At 38.2% G+C, this 22,743-nt stretch overlaps 1 protein-coding gene across 1 annotated transcript in view; it reads right to left on the reverse strand.

The window, feature by feature from the left end:
* KITLG (KIT ligand) overlaps positions 1-22,743 on the reverse strand; it is a 117,584-nt gene that overhangs the window by 13,941 nt on the left and 80,900 nt on the right. The window contains exons 8-9 of the mRNA XM_068971408.1: positions 21,238-21,300; positions 1,887-2,057 (exon numbers count right to left, since the gene is read on the reverse strand). Of these exons, the coding sequence (XP_068827509.1) occupies positions 1,887-2,057; positions 21,238-21,300 (234 nt within the window). The remainder of the gene's footprint in view (positions 1-1,886; positions 2,058-21,237; positions 21,301-22,743) is intronic.

Consider the following 22,743-nt stretch of genomic DNA (forward strand, 5'->3'; position numbering starts at 1 on the left):
ATAATCAATGTGGATATCTTATAAACATAATGTGGAGTGAAAGAAGCAAGTCTCGAAAGCATAAAAAGAGTATGATTTTCTATAAAATCCCCAAACAAGTCAAAGCTATATTTTAGGAATTCATAAATATGTGAAAAGTGAAAGTTGCTCAGTTGTGTCTTTGTGACCCCATGGACTATACAGTCCATGGAATTCTCCAGGACAGAATACTGGAGTGGGTAGCCTTTCCCTTCTCAAGGGGATCTTCTCAAACATAGTTATCTATAAATAAAAGCAGGTAATAATAATTAGAGTTAATACCTATGTACCACTTACTATGTACTACTCTAAGTGTTTTATATATGTTAACCTCTGAAACAACTGAGAGATACCACCTGGTATGAATCTCTTGGGTTCTAGCCAAAGTGCCATGGTTAGTAAATTTATACTTTTTGGTATCTGGAATGCTCTTCTAGATAAATTGCCATTTATTGACCAATTAATTCATCTTTCAGGCCCTAGGGCATATCTTATTTTCTTCATGACACCTTGTCTGGTATACTCTACTTTTTGTGACCTCTCCTTATCATTGCCATTAGTATATCATTCATACTGATATGATAAAAAGGGATGCTAACTCTAAGATGTCATTGATTATAAGATACATTCTGATTGGGAAATTAGAAAGTAAAAAAGTAGAAATGATGAATTATAGTGATTAGGTGACTGGCATTATGAGAATTTTAAGATTGGAGAGCACAAATGGGATGGAGGTTGGGTCTTAGAGAGTGACTGGAATTTGAATGGAGACAGAGTATTTGACTATTACTATAGAGAATCATCGGAGAAGGCAATGGCACTCCACTCCAGTTCTCTTGCCTGGAAAATCCCATGGACAGAGGAGCCTGGTAGGCTGCAGTCCAGGGGGTCGCTGAGGGTCGGACACAACTGAGTGACTTCACACTTTTCACTTTCATGCATTGGAGAAGGAAATGGCAATCCACTCCAGTGTTCTTGCCTGGAGAATCCCAGGGACAGGGGAGCCTGGTGGGCTGCCGTCTATGGGGTCGCACAGAGTCGGACACGACTGAAGTGACTTAGCATAGAGCGTCATGGTTAAAGCCTTAGGTTTGGACTTCAAGAAGGCCTGTAGGTTAAACCTTGGCTTGTGAACTCTATGCCAAAACAGGTGTCCCAAAGGTCATTTATTAGATAGACATAGTGTTATAAGATTTAAAAAAACTGTTAACATTTTACTTTGCCAAATTTGAATGATAAAAATTCCTTCATAATGATGAATAAAAATTCATCATTAATCATGTAATATCGACTCTTCTTTGTCCCCATTTTATGTGTAAAGAAGGTGAGCAAAACTATTGCTGAACAAAGCCAGGATTTGACCTCCAGCATCTCTAATCTCTAGTGGGTACACTGCTTCTTTCATATGCTTTGAACCCAAAGCACTGCCATACCCATACTCTGAAGTGACAATTAATCATCAAATGACCCAAAGACATCAAAATGTACTACTTTGTTGTGATGTTATTACTATAGATAAGAGGTCAAGTGTTCATTATAGGCAATTTCCCATTTAAAGGTAAATGAACATTGGTAACCTCATAGGAAGGCTATGAGAACCTTATCCACAAGATAAAGTCAGGGTTGTTTTTATAAGTGTATTGTGAATACACTTATTTTTATATTAAGTGACAACATTTAATTGTCTTAATATACATTTCAGTTGTGATATAACTACAAACATTTATTTTCTGTGCTCATCTTCAAAATTTTTTTAATTACAAATTTATAAATTAAAAATCTCACAAACACATCTCCACACCTGCCACCACTAATCAGTCATAGGTTACAGAGTTGAGTAATAAAAAGCAGTCCCAATACAAAGTTACCTCAAATGAGTGTCCTTCCATGCACTCCACAAGGTCATCAACTATTTTCACAAGTTTGTCTATGATAGAATAATTGCTCAAGCCTTCAGAAATATTTGAAAACTTTTCCAGAAGATCAGTCAAGCTGACTGACAGTTGTTCCACCATCTCGCTTATCCAACAATGACTAGGCTGTAAGAAATTAAAAGAAAAGACAAAGCACCTGTTTTAAGTACAGTCACTGATTACTGGACAAAAGATTTCCTTATATTAGAACAGGTTCGTTCTTAGGTTTTGTTTAAGTCATATCTCACAGCTGTTTCAAAATTTCCAAATGCATAAAGATCAGAAGACATTGTTGATGGTAAAGATTTTGCCCTTCCATGGAGATGAAATTAAGACAGAGCCCTTGACAAGGTTCAGATACTGCAAAATTTAATTCTATGGAAGCACATTTATTTCTTACTTACTGTATTCTGAAAGGAATTTAACCCAGAGAAATTTTTTTTTAAAGTTATAGTGGGAAAGGTTCCTATGTTCTTCAAGGAACTTCCAGTCTTTGGGGGAACTAGAATATGAATCAGGGGATCAATAATAGCTTATTTTTCTCAAGATCTTGATAGATTTCAAAGCTTCTACATAGCTGAATTTCTGTGGGTGTTTAAAAAAAAAAAGCCCTGGCAGAATATGGTCTGGGAGAGAAGCACTTTGGCTTTAGTGGCAGGACCAGCTACATAATTTGGGGGGCTAATAGCAAAATGGAAATGTATTTACTGTTCAAAACGTGTTCAAAAAATGATGAAGCGTTTCACGATGGTGACAGCAGAGCATGAAGCCAAGTGTGGAGCCCCACTCATGAAGCCAGCCCCGTCCACTGGTTAGAAGCTCAAGCCTTGAAATCAAGCAAAACTGGGTTCAATTCTGGCTGAGAGAATCCCAACAAGCTACATAAATCCTCTGAACCTCATTTTGCCCCTCTGTAGAAAGGGAATAATGGAAGTCAGTCAGTTTGGAGGCGATGAGGTACATAATTGGAATGTAAGTTTCATGAGGGTAGGATTTTTATAAAATTGTGTTTCCTGTGGTGTTCCTGAGACCTAGAATAGTGTCTGGCATATGGGTGTTGCTCAGAAACTAATTGCTTAACTGATATAGAAGTGAAAAAAAAAAGTAAGAAAAAATACTACATAAGATGGGTCCCAACATTTTCTGGAAAGGGCTAGATGGCAAATATTTTCAAGCTTTGTATGCCAAGAGGCAAAAATCAAGAATATTGTGTAGGTCCAGTTATACAAGAGAAAATGAATTTCTACCCATTCTTATTACATTTAAAAAGTAATGATTATAATTAGATATAATTTCTTTTGCATAATTAATAATTTAGCTTCTTTTGTAACACAGGTTTAGCAATAAGAAGAATGGAATTCTTTATTGGGTCAACATTTTTGTTCACTTAGGGTTAAAAGCATTCTCTATTATCAAGTAGACTGTAAATGTTCATCTGTAAAAAGACAAACTCAGCTGGCTGTACATGTAATATCAGCAACATACTGGATCTGGTCTATAGAATGTAGTTTGCCAACCCCTCTTATACATTTGCAGATAAATAAAGGTTTAGATTATTAGGGAAAACTTCTTAGCATATTAGAATGAATCATAACATTTTTAGAAATTAAATGTGACACCACTTAAAATAATTGGAAATTTACATACTTTGTACATTGTAATATTCTCTTTTCTCTTATAAAGAACTTTGAAGTCTAGGTTCTGACTTATATTTTTAACTGTTAAAATGTTATAATGAAAAAAATAAGATAGATGTTAGACAAAGGTAAAATGGTCTTGGCTTATTAGGATCTCACATAATTTTAAATTATTTCTATTGTGATAAAAATACATTATCAGAGAGGGTAACCAATGCCATGTAAAATGAATAAAACCCACTATAGTTTATTTTTCTACTTACCAGCAGAATATCTCTGTGGGGGAAAGTCATGTAATTCATGTTTTCTAAATTATACGAGAGCCATTTTATATTTATTTCATAGAACAATTTTAATAAATATGACCCAGTCAAAGGGAAACTGGTTTCTCTACAGATAGGTACAGTGCAATTTCTGGAAGCATTAAATGCCATTCAAAACTTTTAGGGAGTGTTGGTTCTGGCTTCAGATAAGCAGAATAAACAAACTCCTAGTGGGAATTAGTTCAATTGGCCATTTCACTGGACTCACCAACCAAGCTCTCAAAGACTAAGTGTTTCCAAAATATGCTGAGAATGAACTCTTTGTTTTATAAAATCAGTGCTTATCTTAAGCACATGCAAGTTCATATTTGCATCATTAACAAGTCTCTTTACAAGCTGTCAGTCTTTCTTTGGAGGCTGATTGCTCACCCAAGTTTCCCTCCTTTCAGACAGCAATAATTCCCTTTAGATAGTCATCCCTATCAGCAAGGGGCAGATTTCCTAGGATATGGAAAACAGCACATTCTGTAAATACCACTTTAGTAGTATTTATATGGTAGAATAGCCTTCACCAGTTAGTTCATCCCACTGAAATTGTGTAAATTTTTCCATGGCAAGTACAGCTCATGTACTAATCTTTTCAAACTCTGTCCTTGCTCCACTTTATGAATAAGCTCGCCTGTCCTCTCTGATCCTCTGACGTGTAGGAACCAAAATCAAACTCCCCTATTCTGAATTAAGGTACTGTGGTCTTTGCGTTAAATGAACAGGTTGTTTTTTCTTTTGGTTTTTTGTTTGTTTGTTGCTTTTTTGTGGTTAAAGCAGAAAGGAGCTTGTTTACATGTTTCTTAGTTTTAAATGGGGAACTCTGGGGTGCTCACTGTCTCTTCTGTTTATCTCTATCTTCAACTGAACTCTATGTTTACATTCCTCATTCAAGTTCTTATTTAGCTATGACTACTTGCCCCATGGCCACCCACCCTTGTTTTCACATACCTCATCAACAGTCCAAGCAATCAACTTTTCCCAGAAACATTTTCAACCCTAAACCTGTAATTTCTTACTGTTAAATCATGGAAATCCCATAATCGAATCCTAGCCCAATACCTGCCCCTTTAAGGTTATGAAAAATTCATTGATATTTGACATAAACATTGAGACTACACTGCTAAAAATATATTTCTAAACACCTTTAACTGTATTTCATTTATTATACATTCTTGCATAATTTTCTTCGAAAGACTATATAATCAATTCAAAGCTATTTCTTTTCACTAATCTGTTTAAACAGCTATATTTTAGCTTTTAAAGTTTACTGAATTTAGGAAAGATAAAACTGAAGTAAACAATATTAAATATCAGCCAGTTTTAACTTGTCTGCCTACAAGAAAGGAAACCAGCCTTGACTAGAACACCAAGCAGTTTCGCATTTTCTTTTTAATTAAATCTAGTCAATGATTTGTAGACAGCAAAACACAGTGACCTAAATATTTCATTCGTGAGATGATATGAAGTCTGTTTTTCAACTCTTACAAGATTATTATGATTAGGAAATAGATAATTAAGTGTGCAATTCACAAATTTAACTTTTTCCTTTACCTTAATAAACAGGCATTATTGTCTCTCACCTTTCAGCGACCATTTTAAACAAATAGTTTTATATTGCACAACTATTAACTCACAATATATATTAGAAGAATAGAAGATATAAATAATGTTCTCTTTCACTAGAAGAATGTGAAAGATCAGTAAAGTTGATAGAATCAGACAGGACATCAAAGAGGTGATGTAAAGAGTATGTTTCAAATTCCTGAAGTACATATAATGTAATGTTTTATTCACTCATATACACACAAAAAGAAATATAGTTTTTTGCTTTGAAAGGGAAAACTTGTCTGGATTTTCCTTAACTTCATACTCTTAATTTCTTACCTTCTTTTTTGGTAGCCTGTTACATTTTCTGGATCAATTATAACAGCTCTATTTAGGATTATTGGAGCAACATATGCTTTCATTCATATTTGTGTGTGTATATATAAATGATATATAACATGTGTCATTCTAGAATGCTAACTGAATCGATGACATTGAATCAATGTCCTTGACCTGCTCGCATGCCACCACCACAGAAGATCTGGGTAAAAACTATGAACTTCCTAAGGATTTTAAAAGTACCATAAGCACCAAATTAATGATAAGATTAAAAAAAAAAAAAAAACCAACTACGATTGAAAGCATTCTAAACATAATTAAGAATATGACTACTTCCAAAAACCAACAATGAAAACTCACACATTCACACAAATATAAATTAGATGATACGTGGATTTCACAGGATGTGTGATATAATATCTCTGCAGACCTAGAACTGGTAAATTTGAGAACATGGCTGAAATAAAAACATCCGAGAGACTTGCTAAATCTGGCCTCCCTTCTTCTCTCCATCCCCTGCTTCATTTAAGAAACTGTGCTGGTTTATTAGCTGAAAACATTTGACACAGGATTCTGCATCAGTCTTAGATGAAGAGTCTCCAAGAGCAGTCCAGAAGCCTTTTGGAACTAGAATCTGAAAGTAGAAAAAACACACACTAATGTTTCTTCACGGAGGTACTTGGCACTACTTTTCCATTTAGTAACCGTTCTTTGAGAGAGATGTGTCTGCTTCGTCAGGAAGCCTCATGGAGGTATGTGCACCGTGAGGAATTCTCCACAAAGGAGCTGGCGTAAAACATCCATTAGAGATTCTGAGGGAGCAAAGCCCTGGCTCATAAACTATGAGGCTTCTGAGGAATATTCACAATGAGTCTTCTACCGCATCTTCTAATCCAACTAATCTAATTACCAGCATTACCGCCCAGTTTGATTGTTTCTGTTTTGCTTTCTTTAATGTGTGTCAACCTTCAATCTTGCCAGAATTAGAAGTATGAATGCCCACAGGCACAAAGCACCCCTTTCTTTCCTCTTGTGCTTCCAGCATTTACCTCCTGGCTGGTCAGTCAAAAAGAATCTAGCACTATGCCACTAGAATCACAACGGTTTAGATCTGGAAGAAATGCTAAAAGACCATCTGGTCCAGTCCCACCAATTTCATAAACGGGAAAATCAAGGAAGGTCTTGAGCAGTGAAGTGGTTCACCAAGGTTACACAACAAATTTAAAACAAATACCAGAAACCAAGACTCCCAAGCACTTGCCTGGTTCTTTCATCAGTAAATACAGTCAAAACACATACAGCTGCAGCACTTTCTTCTGCTGGGCTCTCCATGACTCATGTGGTCCCACTTCCGGATGAGACACACTGGTCCTTAAACTCAGTTAAGAGATTACTTAGGAATTAGAAATGGCTCTGTCTCATTTCAATGAATCCAGAACTATATTATAGGAACCAGATTTCTTCCAGTAACTGTTGCAACCAAATAGCAAATGCTAATTGCTATTAGCGGGCTTCCCTGGTGGCTCAGCCAGTAAAGAATCCACCCGCAAAGCAGGAGATCAAGGTTGGATCCTTAGGTCAGGAAGATCCCCTGGAGAAAGGAATAGCAACCCACTTTACTATTCTTGCCTGGGAAATCCCATGGGCAAAGGAGCCTGGGTGCGCTACAGACCATGGGCTCACAAGAGTTGGACACAACTTAGCGACTAAACCATCACCACCAATTGACTTTAATGGACTTTCCTTACTCCTTCTGGTTTTTACTCTTAGGACTAGAAAGCAGACACTCCTTGCCAATCTCGAACATTTCATGGGCAGGCAGATTTAAAACACTCCTATAAAAACATTTCGTAAAATATTGTGTGCTCAAGTTACTGCTGTAGAGTCTCCAAAATCTTCAGTCCTTTTTTGAGCTGGGTTTTGTCATGATTTATTTTAGTCCTCTCTCTAAACAATTAATTTGGGTCTTCAGTGTTCACTGCAGACATCTAACTGCATTTTCTCGCTTTAATTAAAGCGAGTAGAAACCTCAATCTGATTAAGATGGTAATCAGTCCAAACACTATAAATACATGTGGTTTCCCCAGGCAGGCCTATAAATGGCCTCTGAGCCAGATACAAAATAGCACCAAGAAGAACATGGGAGATGAGGGCAGTCCTGATGAACGAGGGGCTGAGTCGAGCCCTAACTCTGTTAGCACACTTTGTGATTTTAGGCAAGTCACTTAATCTATTCAGAGCATCACTTTCTCTGTCTCTAAAATATCTCTGTCTAATCTGTGTGAGCCAATAGAGGGACCATTAGCCACCTTCAGCTACTCATCACTCAAAATGTGGCCAGTATGACTGAGGAACTAAAACATTAAGTTTGCTTACCTAATTCAACATGTTGAAAGTTAGAAAATCATTACACGATTTGGTGACTGGAACACTTTTAAGAATCTTCGGAAAAGCTTAGGTATGTGAATCTGTGTTTTCAATTGTCAATTTTATAAAAATCTAAATGAGTAAATATTTCTGATGAAAATTTAGTATTTGAACTGGAGTGTACTGTAGATATGAAATACACAGTGGATTCTGAATAAATATTAAAAATTAAAATATGTTGATAATTGTATATGGTTTACAAGGTACAGTGATAATATTTTGAATATATTAGACTAATAAACTTTATTACAATTTTTCATGTTCCTTTTTTTTTTTTTTTTTTTTAATGCAGCTACTGGACAATTTAACATTACATATGTGGCTTCTGGGCTTCCCAGGTGGCTCTGTGGTAAAGAATCTGCCTGCCAAGATCTCAGCTGACACGGATTTGATCCTTGGGTCAGGAACATCCCTTAGAGGAGGAAATGGCAATCCACTCCAGTTCATGTTTGGAAAATCCCATGGACAAAGGAGCCTGGTGGGCTATAGTTCTTAGGGTCGCAAGAGTCAGACACAACTGAGCAACTTAACAACATGTGGCTTCTATGCTATCTTTTTCAGGTAGTAATGATCTAGATGTTCTGAAACTATCTTAATGTAATCACTTACTTATTAAGATGGGCCCTGTAGTTTGAGTATACAAAGTGAAAGTGAAAGTGAGGTTGCTCAGTCATGCCTGACTCTTTGCGACCCCGTGGACTGTAGCCAGCCAGGCTCCTCTGTCCATGGGATTCTCCAGGCAAGAATACTGGAGTGGGTTGCCATTTCCTTCTCCAGGGGATCTTCCCAACCCAGGGATCAAACCCGGGTCTCCTGTACTGCAGGCAGATGTTTTATCCTCTGAGCCACCAGGGAAAGAGCCACCTAAAAAATAGTTTTTAATGTTACGTTTTATTCATTTACCTAACATTTTATACTTATTCCTTTGAAAGAAATATTATATAAGAGCTAGAAGTAGACAAGTACAGTGTCCACCTGACTGGCTTCCATTTCTATAGGAAGCATTTCAAATCATAGGTGTGGATCCTTGGGATCCACAATTACAAACAATGGCCTTGCCCAGCAGCCACAGCTGACTGGACAACGTGGCATCCTGAGACAAATGGGTCAATTGGAAAGTGCCTCCCCGCAAAAGGTAGTAGTGATAAGAACTGATAACTAGTCTCTGAGCAGGATCAAACTGTAATATGTAAGTGTGGGAGCTCTGGGGCAGCTATTACGCCATCAGGTGACTGAAAACACACCAAAAATTCTGCACCAGTGAAACAGAATGAGGCAGAGATGCAGAGAAGCGGAAAGGAAAACCTGGAGGCTTTCCAGTCCTGGTTCCAGTCCCTTTATGAGGCCTGGCTGCATCCCTCCCCTTGACTTGAAATGCTATTCTTCAGTATCCTTACAGTAATGGGACTTTTTTTTTCTTTTTGGTGAAGCTTGAGTTCATTACTGTTAGCAAGAACCAAAGGAATCTAAACAAATAAGGTAGGCTCCTTCAAGATTTGTAAATCAGACATTTTTTGGCCAGCAGTTAAATGTCTAATGGTAAGTAGCTTTTGAGTTGGAGAAGGGAATGGCATCCCACTCCAATACTCTTGCCTGGAAAATCCCATGGATAAAGGAGCCTGGTGGGCTGTAGTCCATGGGGTCGCTAAGAGTCGGACATGACTGACCAACTTCACTTCCACTTTTCACTTTCATGCATTGGAGAAGAAAATGGCAACCCACTCCAGTGTTCTTGCCTGGTGGGCTGCTGTCTCTGGGGTTGCACAGAGTCAGACATGACTGAAGCGACTTAGCAGCAGCAGCAGCTTTTGAGTAGCTACTACCTGCTCAAATGGTAAGGAAATACAACAGGGTAAAAGGGTTGATCCCTAATCTTTCGATAAATACAGTAAAAAGAGAAAATATAACAACAAAATAATCGTGAGGACATAGAACAATTATTGCATGTACACTATATCTTGGGTTTTTCACATCTTAATCACTTCTCACAACACTACTATGAGACAGATCCATAACACATACAATTTTAAATAGCTTTGTTAGCAATATATGATCAATTACCCAAAATGATTAGTTTCGAGACAAATTCTATAGAAATTCAGAGATAATAAAGTAACAGATAAGGTCCACAGAACAGATACCACATCAGTATTGCTCATCACTTTGTCCCACACAAGCACAGATTAGGGGTGCTGTCAGTTTTTATTGGCCAGTGATACAGGGAAGAGAGCGTGGTCTGGGACAGTAGGAAATGGTCTTATGAGAAACAGGGATCTTAAGCTGACCTTGGAGATGATGACCTCTAAGATGCATTCAGTCCCAGGATACTGCATAATTCTGTGGATAGAATTTGGATGAGTGGGTGGGAGAGGAAAGAATATTCCTAGCAAAGGGAAGCTATATCATGCAGTCTTGGAATTGAGAATAGAAGAGAAAAGCAACCCACTCCAGTATGCTTACCTGGAGAATTCCATGGACAGAGGAGCCTGGTGGGCTAATAGGGTTACAAACAGTCGGACAAGAATGAGCAACTAACACTTTCACTTCAAGGTGATTCTAGGAGGGTGGGACTCACCTGACTGGGTGACGAATTTGTGTTGCAAAATAATGGGCATTAAGGTGAGGTGGTTGGCATGGGGCAAGAAGGTTATTATGGAAGCTTATGAACATCAGACTCAGGAATCTGGCTTTCAGCCTTCAATCACTGAGAACAATGAGAAAGTTCTTGATTAAGGAAATGACTCAACTTAAAGTAGTAGCATAACAGAAGGCTTATGGAAATCATGATTCCTCAAAATAGTATGATATTGCTTTTAGACCTAAACCTTTTTACAAAATGCATACATATCTAAAAGAAGATGGGTAAAACACTGAGGTGCAAATACTTTGTGATAAGTTACAGTCATTCACCACATCATCATAATCTTACAGATTCTATTCAGTTGGTACCTCAGGGAAATTACAAGGGATTACCTGTGAGAGAACGTCCCTCCTTCCTTCCATCTTCACTTTCAGCACATAAGTGCTTTTCATACACTGAGTACAAAAGAAGCAGGGCAAATGCTAACAGAATTTTGCCAAGGGGACACACTGGTCATAGCAAACACCCTCTTCCAATAATACAAGAGATGACTCTACATGTAGACATCACCAGATGATCGATACTGAAATCAGATGGATTATGTTCTTTGCAGCTGAAGATGGAGAAGCTCTATATAGTCAGCAAAAATAAGGCCTAGAGCTGACTATGGCTCAGATCATGAGCTCCTTATTGTAAAATCCAGGCTTAAATTGAAGAAAGTAGGGAAAACCACTAGGTCATTCAGAAATGATCTAAATCAAATCCCTTATCATTTACAGAGAAAGTGACAAATAGATTCATGGGATTAGATCTGATAGACAGAGTGCCTGAAGAACTATGGATGGAGGTTCCTAACACTGTACAGGAGATGGTGACCAAAACCATCCCCAAGAAAAAGAAATGCAAGAAGGCAAAATGACTGTCTGAGGAAGCCTTACAAATAGCTGAGAAAAGAAGTGAAAGGCAAAGGAGAAAGGGAAAGACATACCCAACTGAATGCAGAGTTTCAGAGAATAGTGAGGAGATACAAGAAAGCCTTCTTAAGTTGAACAATGCAAAAAGAAATAGAGGAAAACAACAGAACAGGGTAAACCAGAAATCTCTTCAAGAAAGTTGGAGATATCAAGGGAACATTTCATGCAAAGATGGGCAAAATAAAGGACAGAAATGTTAAGGACCTAAAAGAAGCAGAAGAAATTAAGAAGAGGTGGCAAGAATACACAGAAGAATTGTACAAAAAGATCTTAATGAACCAGATAACTATGATGGTGTGGTCACTCACCTAGAGCTAGACATCCTGGAGTGCAAAGTCAAGTGGGTCTTAGGAAGCATTACTATGAACAAAGCTAGTGGAGGTGATGGAATTCTAGCTGAGCTATTTCAAATCCTAAAAGATGATGCTGCAAATCTGGAACATTCAGCAGTGGCCACAGGGCTGGAAAAGGTCAATTTTCATTCCAATGCCAAAGAATGTTCATACAATTGTGCTCATTTCACATGCTAGCAAGATTATGCTTAAAATCCTTCAGGCTAGGCTTCAGCAGTATGTGAACTAAGAACTTCCAGGTGTACAAGCTGGATTTAGAAAAGGTAGAGGGGCCAGATAGTAAATTTCCAGCATCTACCTGGAACATAGAAAAAGCAAGGGAATTCAAAAAAAAAAAAAAAAACATCTAATTCATTGACTGCGCTAAAGCCTTTGACTCTGTGGATCACAAAAAACTGTGGAAAATTCTTCAAGAGATGGGAATACCAGACCACCTTACCTGCCTCCTGAGAAACCTGAATGCAGCTCAAGAAACAACAGTTAGAACCAAACATGGAACAAAGGACTGGTTCAAAATTGGGAAAGAAGTATGTCAACACTGTGTAATGTCACCCTGCTTATTTAACTTATATGCAGATGTGAAATGCAGGGCAGGATGACTCAAAAGTTGGAATCCAGATTGCCAGGAGAAATATCAACAACCTCAGATATGCAGATGATACCAGTCTAATGGTGGAAAGCTAAGAGGAACTAAAGAGCCTCTGATGAAGGTGAAAGAGGAGAGTGAAGATGATTACTTAAAACTCAACATTCAAAAAACTAAGATCATGGTGTCTGGTTCCATCACTTCATGGCAAATAGATGGGGAAATAGTGGAAACAGTAGCAGATTTTGTTTTCTTGAGTGCCGAAATCACTGCAGATGGTGACTGCAGCCACAAAATTAAAAGACGCTTGCTCCTTGGAAGAGAAATTATGACAAACCTAGACAGCATATGAAAAAGCAGAGATATCACTTTGCCAACAAAGTTCTGTAGAGTCAAAGCTATGGTTTTTCCAGTGATCATGTAAGGATGTGAGAGTTGAACCATAAACAAGGCTGAGCACTGAAGAAATGATGCTTTCAAACTGTGGTACTGGAGAAGATTCTTAAAAGTCCCATGGGTAGCAAGGAGATCAAATCAGTCAACCATAAAGGAAATCAACCCTGAATATTCATTGGAAGGACTGATGCTGAAGCTCCAATACTTTGGCCACGTGATGCTAAAAGCCCACTCATTAGAAAAGACCCTGATGCTGGGAAGGATTGAGGACATGAGGAGAAGGGGACAACAGAGGATTAGATGGTTGGATAGCATCACTGACTCAAAGGAAATGAGTCTGAGCAAACTCCAGGAGATAGTGACGGACAGGGAAGCCTGGTGTGCTGCATTTCATGCAGTTGCAGAGTCAGACACCATTGAGCAACTGAACAACAATAGTCATACATTGGACTGTGAGGATGGACGAGCAAAATATACAACTCCTGCCCTCAGGGAGTTTATAGGTAAATAGAAGATTACAACTAAATACTTGCACAAATAAACAAAAGCACTACCATTCTGAGGAGTACTATTAGAAGTTTCTAATATGAGGGTATGGCTTCCTCAAGGAGAGTAAAGGCTTCCTTAAAGAAGTGAAATTGAAAATGAATTTGTCAGACAAACAACAAGTGCTAGAGAGGGTGCAGAGTGAAGGAAAGTCTCCTATGCTGTTGGTGGGAATGTAAATTGGTGCAGCCTCTGCAGAAAACAGTATGGAGGTTCCTCAAAAAACTAAAAATCGAGCTACCGTATGATCTTTAGCAATCCCACTCCTGGGCATATACCTGGGCAAAACTACAATTCAAAAAGATACATGCACCCCTATGTTCATAGCAGCACTATTTACAATAGCCCAAACAGGGAAACAACCTAAATCTCCATCAACAGAGGAATGGATAAAGAAGATGTGGTACATAGACACAACGGAATACTACTAAGTCATAAAAAAGAGCAAAATAGTGCCGTTTGCAGCTACATGGATGGAACTTCACACCAAGTGAAGTGAGAAAGAGAAAGGCAAGTATCATGACATCACTTATATATGGAATCTAAAATACAGCACAAGTGAACCTGTCTACGAAACAGAAACAGAAACAGACTCACAGGCCTAGTGATCAGACTTGTGGTTGCCAGGAAATGGGGAGGGAATATGGGGTTGGTAGATGCAAATTATTACATGTAAAATGGATAAACAACGAGGTCCTATTGTATAGCACAGAGAACTATATCCAATATTCTCGATCAGCCATAATGGAAAAACATATTAAAGAATGTATATATATATATATATATATATATATATAAAACTGAGTCATTTTGCTATACAGCAGAGACTGACACAACATTTATAAATCAACTACCGTTGTTCAGTTACTAAGTCGTGTTCTACCCTTTGCAACCCCATGGACTGCAGCACACCAGGCTTCCCTGTCCTCTATCTCCTGGAAATAATCAACTATACTTCAATTTAAAAAAAATTTTTTTTTTAAGAAAAATCATAGAAGAAATAAAAAAGAAAATGAAAGAGGAGTTATCTAAAGAAAAGGATTGACCAGCACACTAGGTTCAGAGAAAGACTTGCAGGAAAGGAACAGGGCAGCAGGGAACATGTGAGGCTGCAGGACTGAAGAAGAATCTGGAAAGGTGCCAGATCACCAGAGTCTTGGAGGCCATGTTTAAGGAGCTTCTTTTCCTAAAAGCAACCATTCGAAGTATATGAAGAGGAGGGATAAAATGACCAGGTGTATTTGCTTTGAAGAACCACTGTCTTTTAAAGAAGAGTTGAAATATCAAGTAATAAATCCCTTGACTGGTGAGGGAGATGTGAGAAGACCCAGAGGGGGCCGACCAGCAAAAAAAGGTACGAATAGTTGAGAAAGTGAAATCGTCCAGAAGGGAGGAAGGGTGCTGCAAAGGGGAGATGGCTGGGATCCATATTTTTAGAATAACATTATGTATTGCCAATGACTTCTTTGCTTAACCTTGACTTAAAAAAAAATAAAAACTGACATGACAGTAAAGACTGGTTCATGTAAAAATCAATCTATAAGAGAAAATTTGATGAAGAAATATACATGGTCTTCAGGTATCTTCCCAAAGATTGCTGCTTAGTAATCTTCGAGTAAATACAGAGGAATAGTGGGACACCTGAACCAGGAGATTAAAACAAGCAGCACCATGGGAAGAAGATGGACACTGTGCCTCTGGGAATGATAACCAGAGGACACATCATTCCTTAATGTAGCATCACACCTTGGGATGTGTATTCTGACAAGATGGTTGGATGGCGTCACTGACTCAATGGACATGGATTTGAGCAACTCCAGGAGATGGTAAAAAACAGGGAGGCCTGGCATGCTGCAGTCCATGGAGTTGCAAAGAGTCAGACAGGACTGAGTGACTGAACAACAACAACAGGCTGAAATCAAAGTGACGACAGATTACATGGTGTTTCCTCTAGAGGCTCTACAGAAGAATCCCCTTCCCTGTCTTTTCTAGCTTTCGGGGATCGCCCACATTCCTTGGCTTGTGGCCCCTTCATCTTCCAAGCCAGTGGTGTAACACCTTCTCTCTGGTTCCTAAACTCCCTCTCATAAGGATTTATGTTATTAGATTGGGTCCACCTGGATATTCCCAGGATACCCTACCCATCCTCAGATCCTTAATTAAACCTGCAAAGACTCTTTGCCATGAAAGGTAATATAGTCACAGCATGAGACATCTTTGGGGGACTATTATTCTGCCGATCATACATAGTATCAAAATGCAAATCATGATAATAGATTAGATCTTGTACCAGAAGAAAAACATGCCAGAAAAATTTGGTAACATTGAAATACAGCCAACAGATGGAAGTATTTTAGTTACTGCTAAATTTATTCAAGTGGACAACTGTGGTTATGTAAGAGAAAATACTTAGGAAACACACACTTAAGTATTTAGGGGTAAACAGTCATTTTGTATACAACTTACTCAAGGGGTTTAGATATGTGCATACAGAAAGCAAGAATTTATAAAGCAAATGAAGCAAAGTGTTAAAAACAATTGAATCTATATTAAAAGGTATATGGGTGAATATTCTTATAATCTATAAATTCAAAAGTATTTCAACTAAAAAGTTAGATAAAAAGTGGTAAGTATGTAATTTAACTAAAAGCAGATTAACTTTATTATGCCAATACCACAAGCAACTCATAGTTTATATCATTTTAGAGAGGTCAGAATGACTGCAGATTCAGCAACTCAATTTCTGTTCTTTCTACATGACTAGTAAATGAAAAGGATAAGAAACATTTAGGATTTTTAGGCTAAGAATTTAAAGGAAATCCTAAGTCTGACAATATTATAGTTTCAAAGAATTTAAACTAAAATTGGTAATTATCGTTAGATTTAAATACCAACCAGTGGATCATACCCGGCTATTTGTGAGAGACAATCTGCTGGGTAATTTTCTAAAAAGGCACTTAGAAAAGTAATCTCCCCTTTTCAGGAGTATTTAGTTGATTTTTAAAACAAAACAAAACAACAAAAAAAAGTATTCTATTCTAGAGCTTTTTTCTGCCCAGTGCCTCCAGCAGAATTTTATTGGTTTGGCCCCAGAGAATATTTCTGCTACCCATTCTGGCTCCCACTCCACCCTGTATTGTTTAAAGACAAAAGATAAGGCTGCCTGGACTCCAACCACTGACAAATAAGCCAGAGCCTCTCCACTGGGAAACTCCTCTGGTCTTAGAAGAAACTAACATTTTTAAATGAAGGTAAAACAAAGCATACGAACCCCTGTGTTCGGGTTTGTTTTTCTTGCCAACTGTGGTAGCCAAGAACAGAGTTCCTCCAATTGTGCCAGGACGGTGTGCCAAGACCAAATAATAGTGGACTTTTCTCAATTACAGAAACAAGGCGGAAAAAATAGGTGGCAATGAATCCATTTAATTTTTATAAGTTTAGCTGTTATTAGCACCAGCCAATACTGAAATTTATGATTCAGCACAATCTATGATTACACCAGCACAGAAGAATCTATTTTGCTATTTTCAGTTTAACACATTGTTTTTCAAAGAGTTGCATGATTTCTTTAAATGAATTTGGCAATCCCAGCGTAAGTGTTTCTATAGTCAGGAACAGGGTATGTCTTTATTACTTAGATGCTTCACGGAGAACTCTTTGCCTTGCTATTAATAGATTACCACATGAAGGGTTAAGAGTCAGATGACCTAGGATTTCTTTTTAAGACTATCACTTTCTAATTGTTTAACCTTGGTCAAAATGCTTCTGGTTTACAAAGCTCAGGGTGTCATTTGTATAATAAGAATCACAGTAGCCATCCTGCTTGCCTATTTTTCTAACCATCCAAGGAGATAAAAATGTGAAGTCATTTTTCAAATAGAAAAGCATTATAAAAAGGCCAGCTACACCCAACCTCATAATTACTAGTTTTTGAACGTAAGGTTAATTGATGGATGTTTGTTTGTTTCTTCAAGTGTCTCATAAAGTGCTCGCTCCATCAGTTCAGTTCAGTCACTCAGTCGTGTCCGACTCTTTGCGACCCCATGAATCACAGCATGCCAGGCCTCCCTGTCCATCACCAACTATCGGAGTTCACTCAAACTCACGTCCATCAAGTCGGTGATGCCATCCAGCCATCTCATCCTCTGTCACCCCCTTTTCCTCCTGCCCCCAATCCCTCCCAGCATCAGAGTCTTTTCCAATGAGTCAACTCTTCGCATGAGGTGGCCAAAGTACTGGAGTTTCCGCTTTAGCATCAGTCCTTCCAAAGAACACCCAGTACTGATCTCCTTTAGAATGGAATGGTTGGATCTCCTTGCAGTCCAAGGGACTCTCAAGAGTCTTCTCCAACAACACAGTTCAAAAGCACCAATTCTTTGGCACTCAGCTTTCTTCACAGTCCAACTCTCACATCCATACATGACCACAGGAAAAACCATAGCCTTGACTAGACAGACCTTTGTTGGTGAAGTAATAATGTCTCTGCTTTTGAATATGCTATCTAGTTTGGTCATAACTTTCCTTCCAAGGAGAAAGCATCTTTTAATTTCATGGCTGCAATCACTATCGGCAGTGATTTTGGAGCCCCAAAAAATAAAGTCTGACACTGTTTCCACTGTTTCCCCATCTATTTTCCATGAAGTGATGGGACCAGATGCCATGATCTTAATTTTCTGAATGTTGCTAGTTTTCCCTAAACAAATACTTGCTGAGTGAGCAGATGATTAGATTAATTAAGGTTCAGGCTGCTATAAAATTTACATTACTATTAGGACAGACACTGACCTAGGCTTGCTAGGTCAACAAAGAGGTACATGGTTCAACAACAAGGTACATGTTCTAAGGAGTTCTAAGGAATTTAGTAGATAGTAAAGATTTTAGCAAGGACTAATGAAAAGAAATATGCCTTTCAAGAGAATGCTCTTGAAATGACAACCATACAAAGTTTGGAAGACTTTTTAAGCACAAGCACTTAGTGATGTGCTTATTTAACTTATACGCAGAGCACATCACGTGAAATGCCAGTCTGGATGAGTTACAAGCTGGAATCAAGACTGCCATGAGAAATGTTAACAACCTCAGATACGTGGATGATACCACTCTAATGGCAGAAAGCGAACAGGAACTAAAGAGCCTCTTGATGAGGGTGAAAGAGGAGAGTGAAAAAGCTGGCTTAAAACTCAATATTAAAAAAAAAAAACTAAGATAATGGCATCAGCCCCATCACTTCATGGCAAATAGAAAGGGAAGAGGTGGAAGCAGTGACAGATTTCCTCTTCTTGGGCTCTAAAAGCACTGTGGATGGTGTCTGCAGTCATGAAATTAGAAGACGATTGCTTCTTAGCAGGAAAGCCATGACAAACCTCAACAGAGTGTTAAAAAGCAAAGACATCACTTTGCTGACAAAGGTCCATATAGTGAAGTCTAGGGCTTCCCTGGTAGCTCAGCTGGTAAAGAATCCACCTGCAATGCAGGAGACCCTGGTTTGATTCCTGGGTTGGGAAGATCTCCTCGAGAAGGGAACAGCTACCCACTCCAGTATTCTGGCCTGGTAAATTCCACGGACAGAGGAGCCTGGCAGGCTACAGTCCCTGGAGTTGCAAAGAGTCAGACAAACCACGAGATTTTCATTTTCACATGGTCTTTCCAGTAGTCACATACAGATGTGAGAGCTGGATAATGAAGAAGGCAGAGTGCTGAAGAATTGATGCTTTTGACTGCGGTGCTGAAGAAGACTCTTTAGAGTCCCTTGGACTGCAAGGAGATCAAACCAGTCAATCTTAAAAGAAATCAACCCTGAATACTCTTTGGAAGGACTGATGTCGAAGTTCCAATACTTTGGCCACTTGATGGTAGAGCTGACTCATTAGAAAAGACACTGATGCTAGGAAAGATTGAAGGCAGAAGGAGAAGAGGGTGACTGAGGATGAGATGGTTGGATGGCATCACCAATTCAGTGGTGAACTTGGGCAAACTCTGGGAGGTGGTGAGGGACAGGAAGCCTGGTGTGCTACAGTCCATGGGCTTGCAAAGAATTGGACACGATTTGGCAACTGAACAACAACAATTTAGTGACATGCTTATTAACACACTTGAACAGGTAATAATTTTGATGGATGTGTCCACAGAAAAGACTCAAAGTCAACTTGCAAGAGGTCAATGTGTAATAAGTATTTTGGGTGTTACAGAAAGATGTCAATTTGCAGAGCAGAGAGTAACCCAAGTGCTTTTAAATTAATTCAAAGGAACACAATACAGTAAAGTGAATCAACATGGAACATATTATGTGTCAAAAGCATTTTGCAAAATATCAGCAAGTTGTAAAGTCATATATGCATTATAATGGTCTCAACATAAAATATGAAAATATGCAAAACATGGTATCATATATATATATGGATGTAGAGTTTGCTATCAAAGTATAAGAAAGAGTAGGGCTACTGTGGGGTTACACTCAACACAACTCCGAGGGGATGGTACCCTCATGTCAAGCCCTGAAAACATGCATTGGAATGAGAAACTCCAGCTCAGAATACTTATTCCTAAGAGATAAGCTCTCCCTAAGAGAAAAAATGGTACTTAAGGGTATAGGAGAGAGGTATATACGGGGCTTTAATTTATCATGATTCACTATTAAAAAGTACATTTGAAACCTATTTCCAGGGCAAGAATAGAGAGGCAGAGGTAGAGACTGGACTTGCAGACATGAGGGGAAAGAGAGGGATGGGGGAAAGGGTAGGATGAATTGGGAGATTAGGATTGACATATATACACTACCATATGTAAAACAGATAGCTAGTGGGAACCTGCTATTTATAGATAAAAGCACAAGAAGCTCAGCTTGGTGCTCTGTGATGACCTAGATGGGTGGGGTGGAGGTAGGTGGGACAGAAGTCCAAAGAGAGAAGGAATATATGTATACGCATGGCTGATTCACTTCATTGTACAGCAGAAACAACATTGTAAAGCAATTATACTCCAATTAAAAAATACAGTTGAAACAAATATTGCAAAATGGTAACATCTGACGTTATGTGACGGGTCCACAGTCATTACATTAGTCCCTATCTGTGAAATATTTCTTCATGACTTAATACTAACACTACGTAATTAGAAAATCAATGAAAATTCTTGGTTACAGTCATAAAAGCGTACCTACAATCATAGCTACATTTTTATTGCAAATTTTGAAGAATCAATCACACTGCAAATAAATTCAGAGATAAAACATTTTATGTTCTCAAATTAAATAGGAGACTTTATAGGACCTTTTCAGGTATGAAAGTAATTTACATAATTTTACACTTGAGCCTTTGTTGGAGGAAGGCTGAAAGAAAAAGAGAAATCAGTGGCTAGCTATAAAGAAGGTGATCGTCTGTGCTTTGGGAGTATAGGGGGGAGACACATGCTGAAATGTTCAAACCAAACCAAAATTTAGCAGTTGCCTGAGGAAAAAATATAAATATACAAGTCAAATTCCAAAGATACCTTCTTCAAATTCTGACAATTAGCAAACTCTTAAATGGCAGATAGTTTCCTATCTCAATATGAATGACCCCGTTTCTTTTGTCAGCTACCACAATGAAACCCAGAAATGTACAGTTTACATACCAAAACGTCCATCCCGGGGACATATTTGAGGGTTATCATATAGTCTTTTGGAAGATTTGCCACCTACAGAGACCAAAAGAGAAAAAAAAAATCTGTAAGAAAATCCATACACATCAGTTAATCATATTGTTTTTAGTGGTTTAGAGAAAAACACCTGCAAACCTAGTTTGCTTTTAAATTACCACTGATTTTCAACATTTACATACATAGTGATCTTTCATTCTTGATTTCCCTTTGCAATCAAAAGCACTCTCCAGAAATGAAGTAATAATACAAATCTTTTTGCACTCCAAATTCAGTTATGGGTGGCTAACTATAATCTACTGAGTTTGGAAACATGATTTGAATTTCAGCTTCCATCTGTGGTCTTGGAATTTCCCTTCAGGACTATTTTCCTATTTATTCCTCCGAAGGATCAGTAACACGGTGTATTTTTCTCTTAAGTGGTTCTCCAAGTGATGCATCAACGGCCCCAGGGAACCTGTTAGAAATGCAAAGCCTCGGACCACACCAGACCTAGTGAATCTTACTAAACAAGTCCTCCAGGTGATTCTGATGTGTGCTCAAGTTAGAGAACTACTGTTCTATGTTAATCCTAGAAAAAAAAGTGTTAAGTTTCAAAAGAACAATGATACTTATAAGCTGCATGTGCTTTATCAGTTAATTAATTTAGAAAGATTCAGTTTTGTGATATAACGTAACCTACTTGCCTGGGACTGAACGTTTGAGATGCCTCAAATGTTTAACTAGCTTCTCTTAAAGACTTTCAAAAAATATCTAACCCATTTCCATCAGTCATTGTGGCATAAGTTGAACAAGCACCTGATTTAGAACCAGGGAATTTAAAAAAAAATCTAAACTCTACTTTGGTTTCTCTCATCTGTAAAGTGGAGATAAAAGTATCCATGTCCTATATACACTACCATGTATAAAATAGCTAGCTAGTGGGAAACTTCCGTATAACAGGGAGCTCAATTTGGTGCTCTGTGATGACCTATCACAGAGTGGGGATGGGGGTGAGACTGGGAAGGGGGAATATAAGCACATATATGGCTGATTCACACTTTTGTAAGGCAGAAACCAGCACAACATCGTAAAGCAGTTGTCCTCCAATTTAAAAAAAAAAAAAGAAAAAGTACCTGTGTCTAAGAGTCAATTTAAGAATTTAGATGAGTGTGCCAAGCATCATAAACAATCCATATTTACTGAGAGCTATACTGGAAACTGACTTCCAAGGCACAAGTTCTAGCAAGTTACAGAGTTTTCGGTTCACTTGTCTCCTTTTCTACGTATCACCAGCTCTGACATCTCACCCTTCTAGGACAGTTAAAATTTCCTTCTGTAGAATATGGCCAATTTATTTTATGTACAAATTGACTTAGCCCGCTGGGTCTTAAAACAATAGACAACGCAAAAAAGTGGTTTTGCTCTATTATATCTTCAGTGGGTCTACCTGCTCTGGCAGACTCATTTTCCGCTTTACCCTATTTCTAAAATCATCACTAT

The sequence above is a fragment of the Capricornis sumatraensis genome, chromosome 4 (assembly GCF_032405125.1).
Source record: "Capricornis sumatraensis isolate serow.1 chromosome 4, serow.2, whole genome shotgun sequence".
Classification (NCBI taxonomy): domain Eukaryota; kingdom Metazoa; phylum Chordata; class Mammalia; order Artiodactyla; family Bovidae; genus Capricornis; species Capricornis sumatraensis.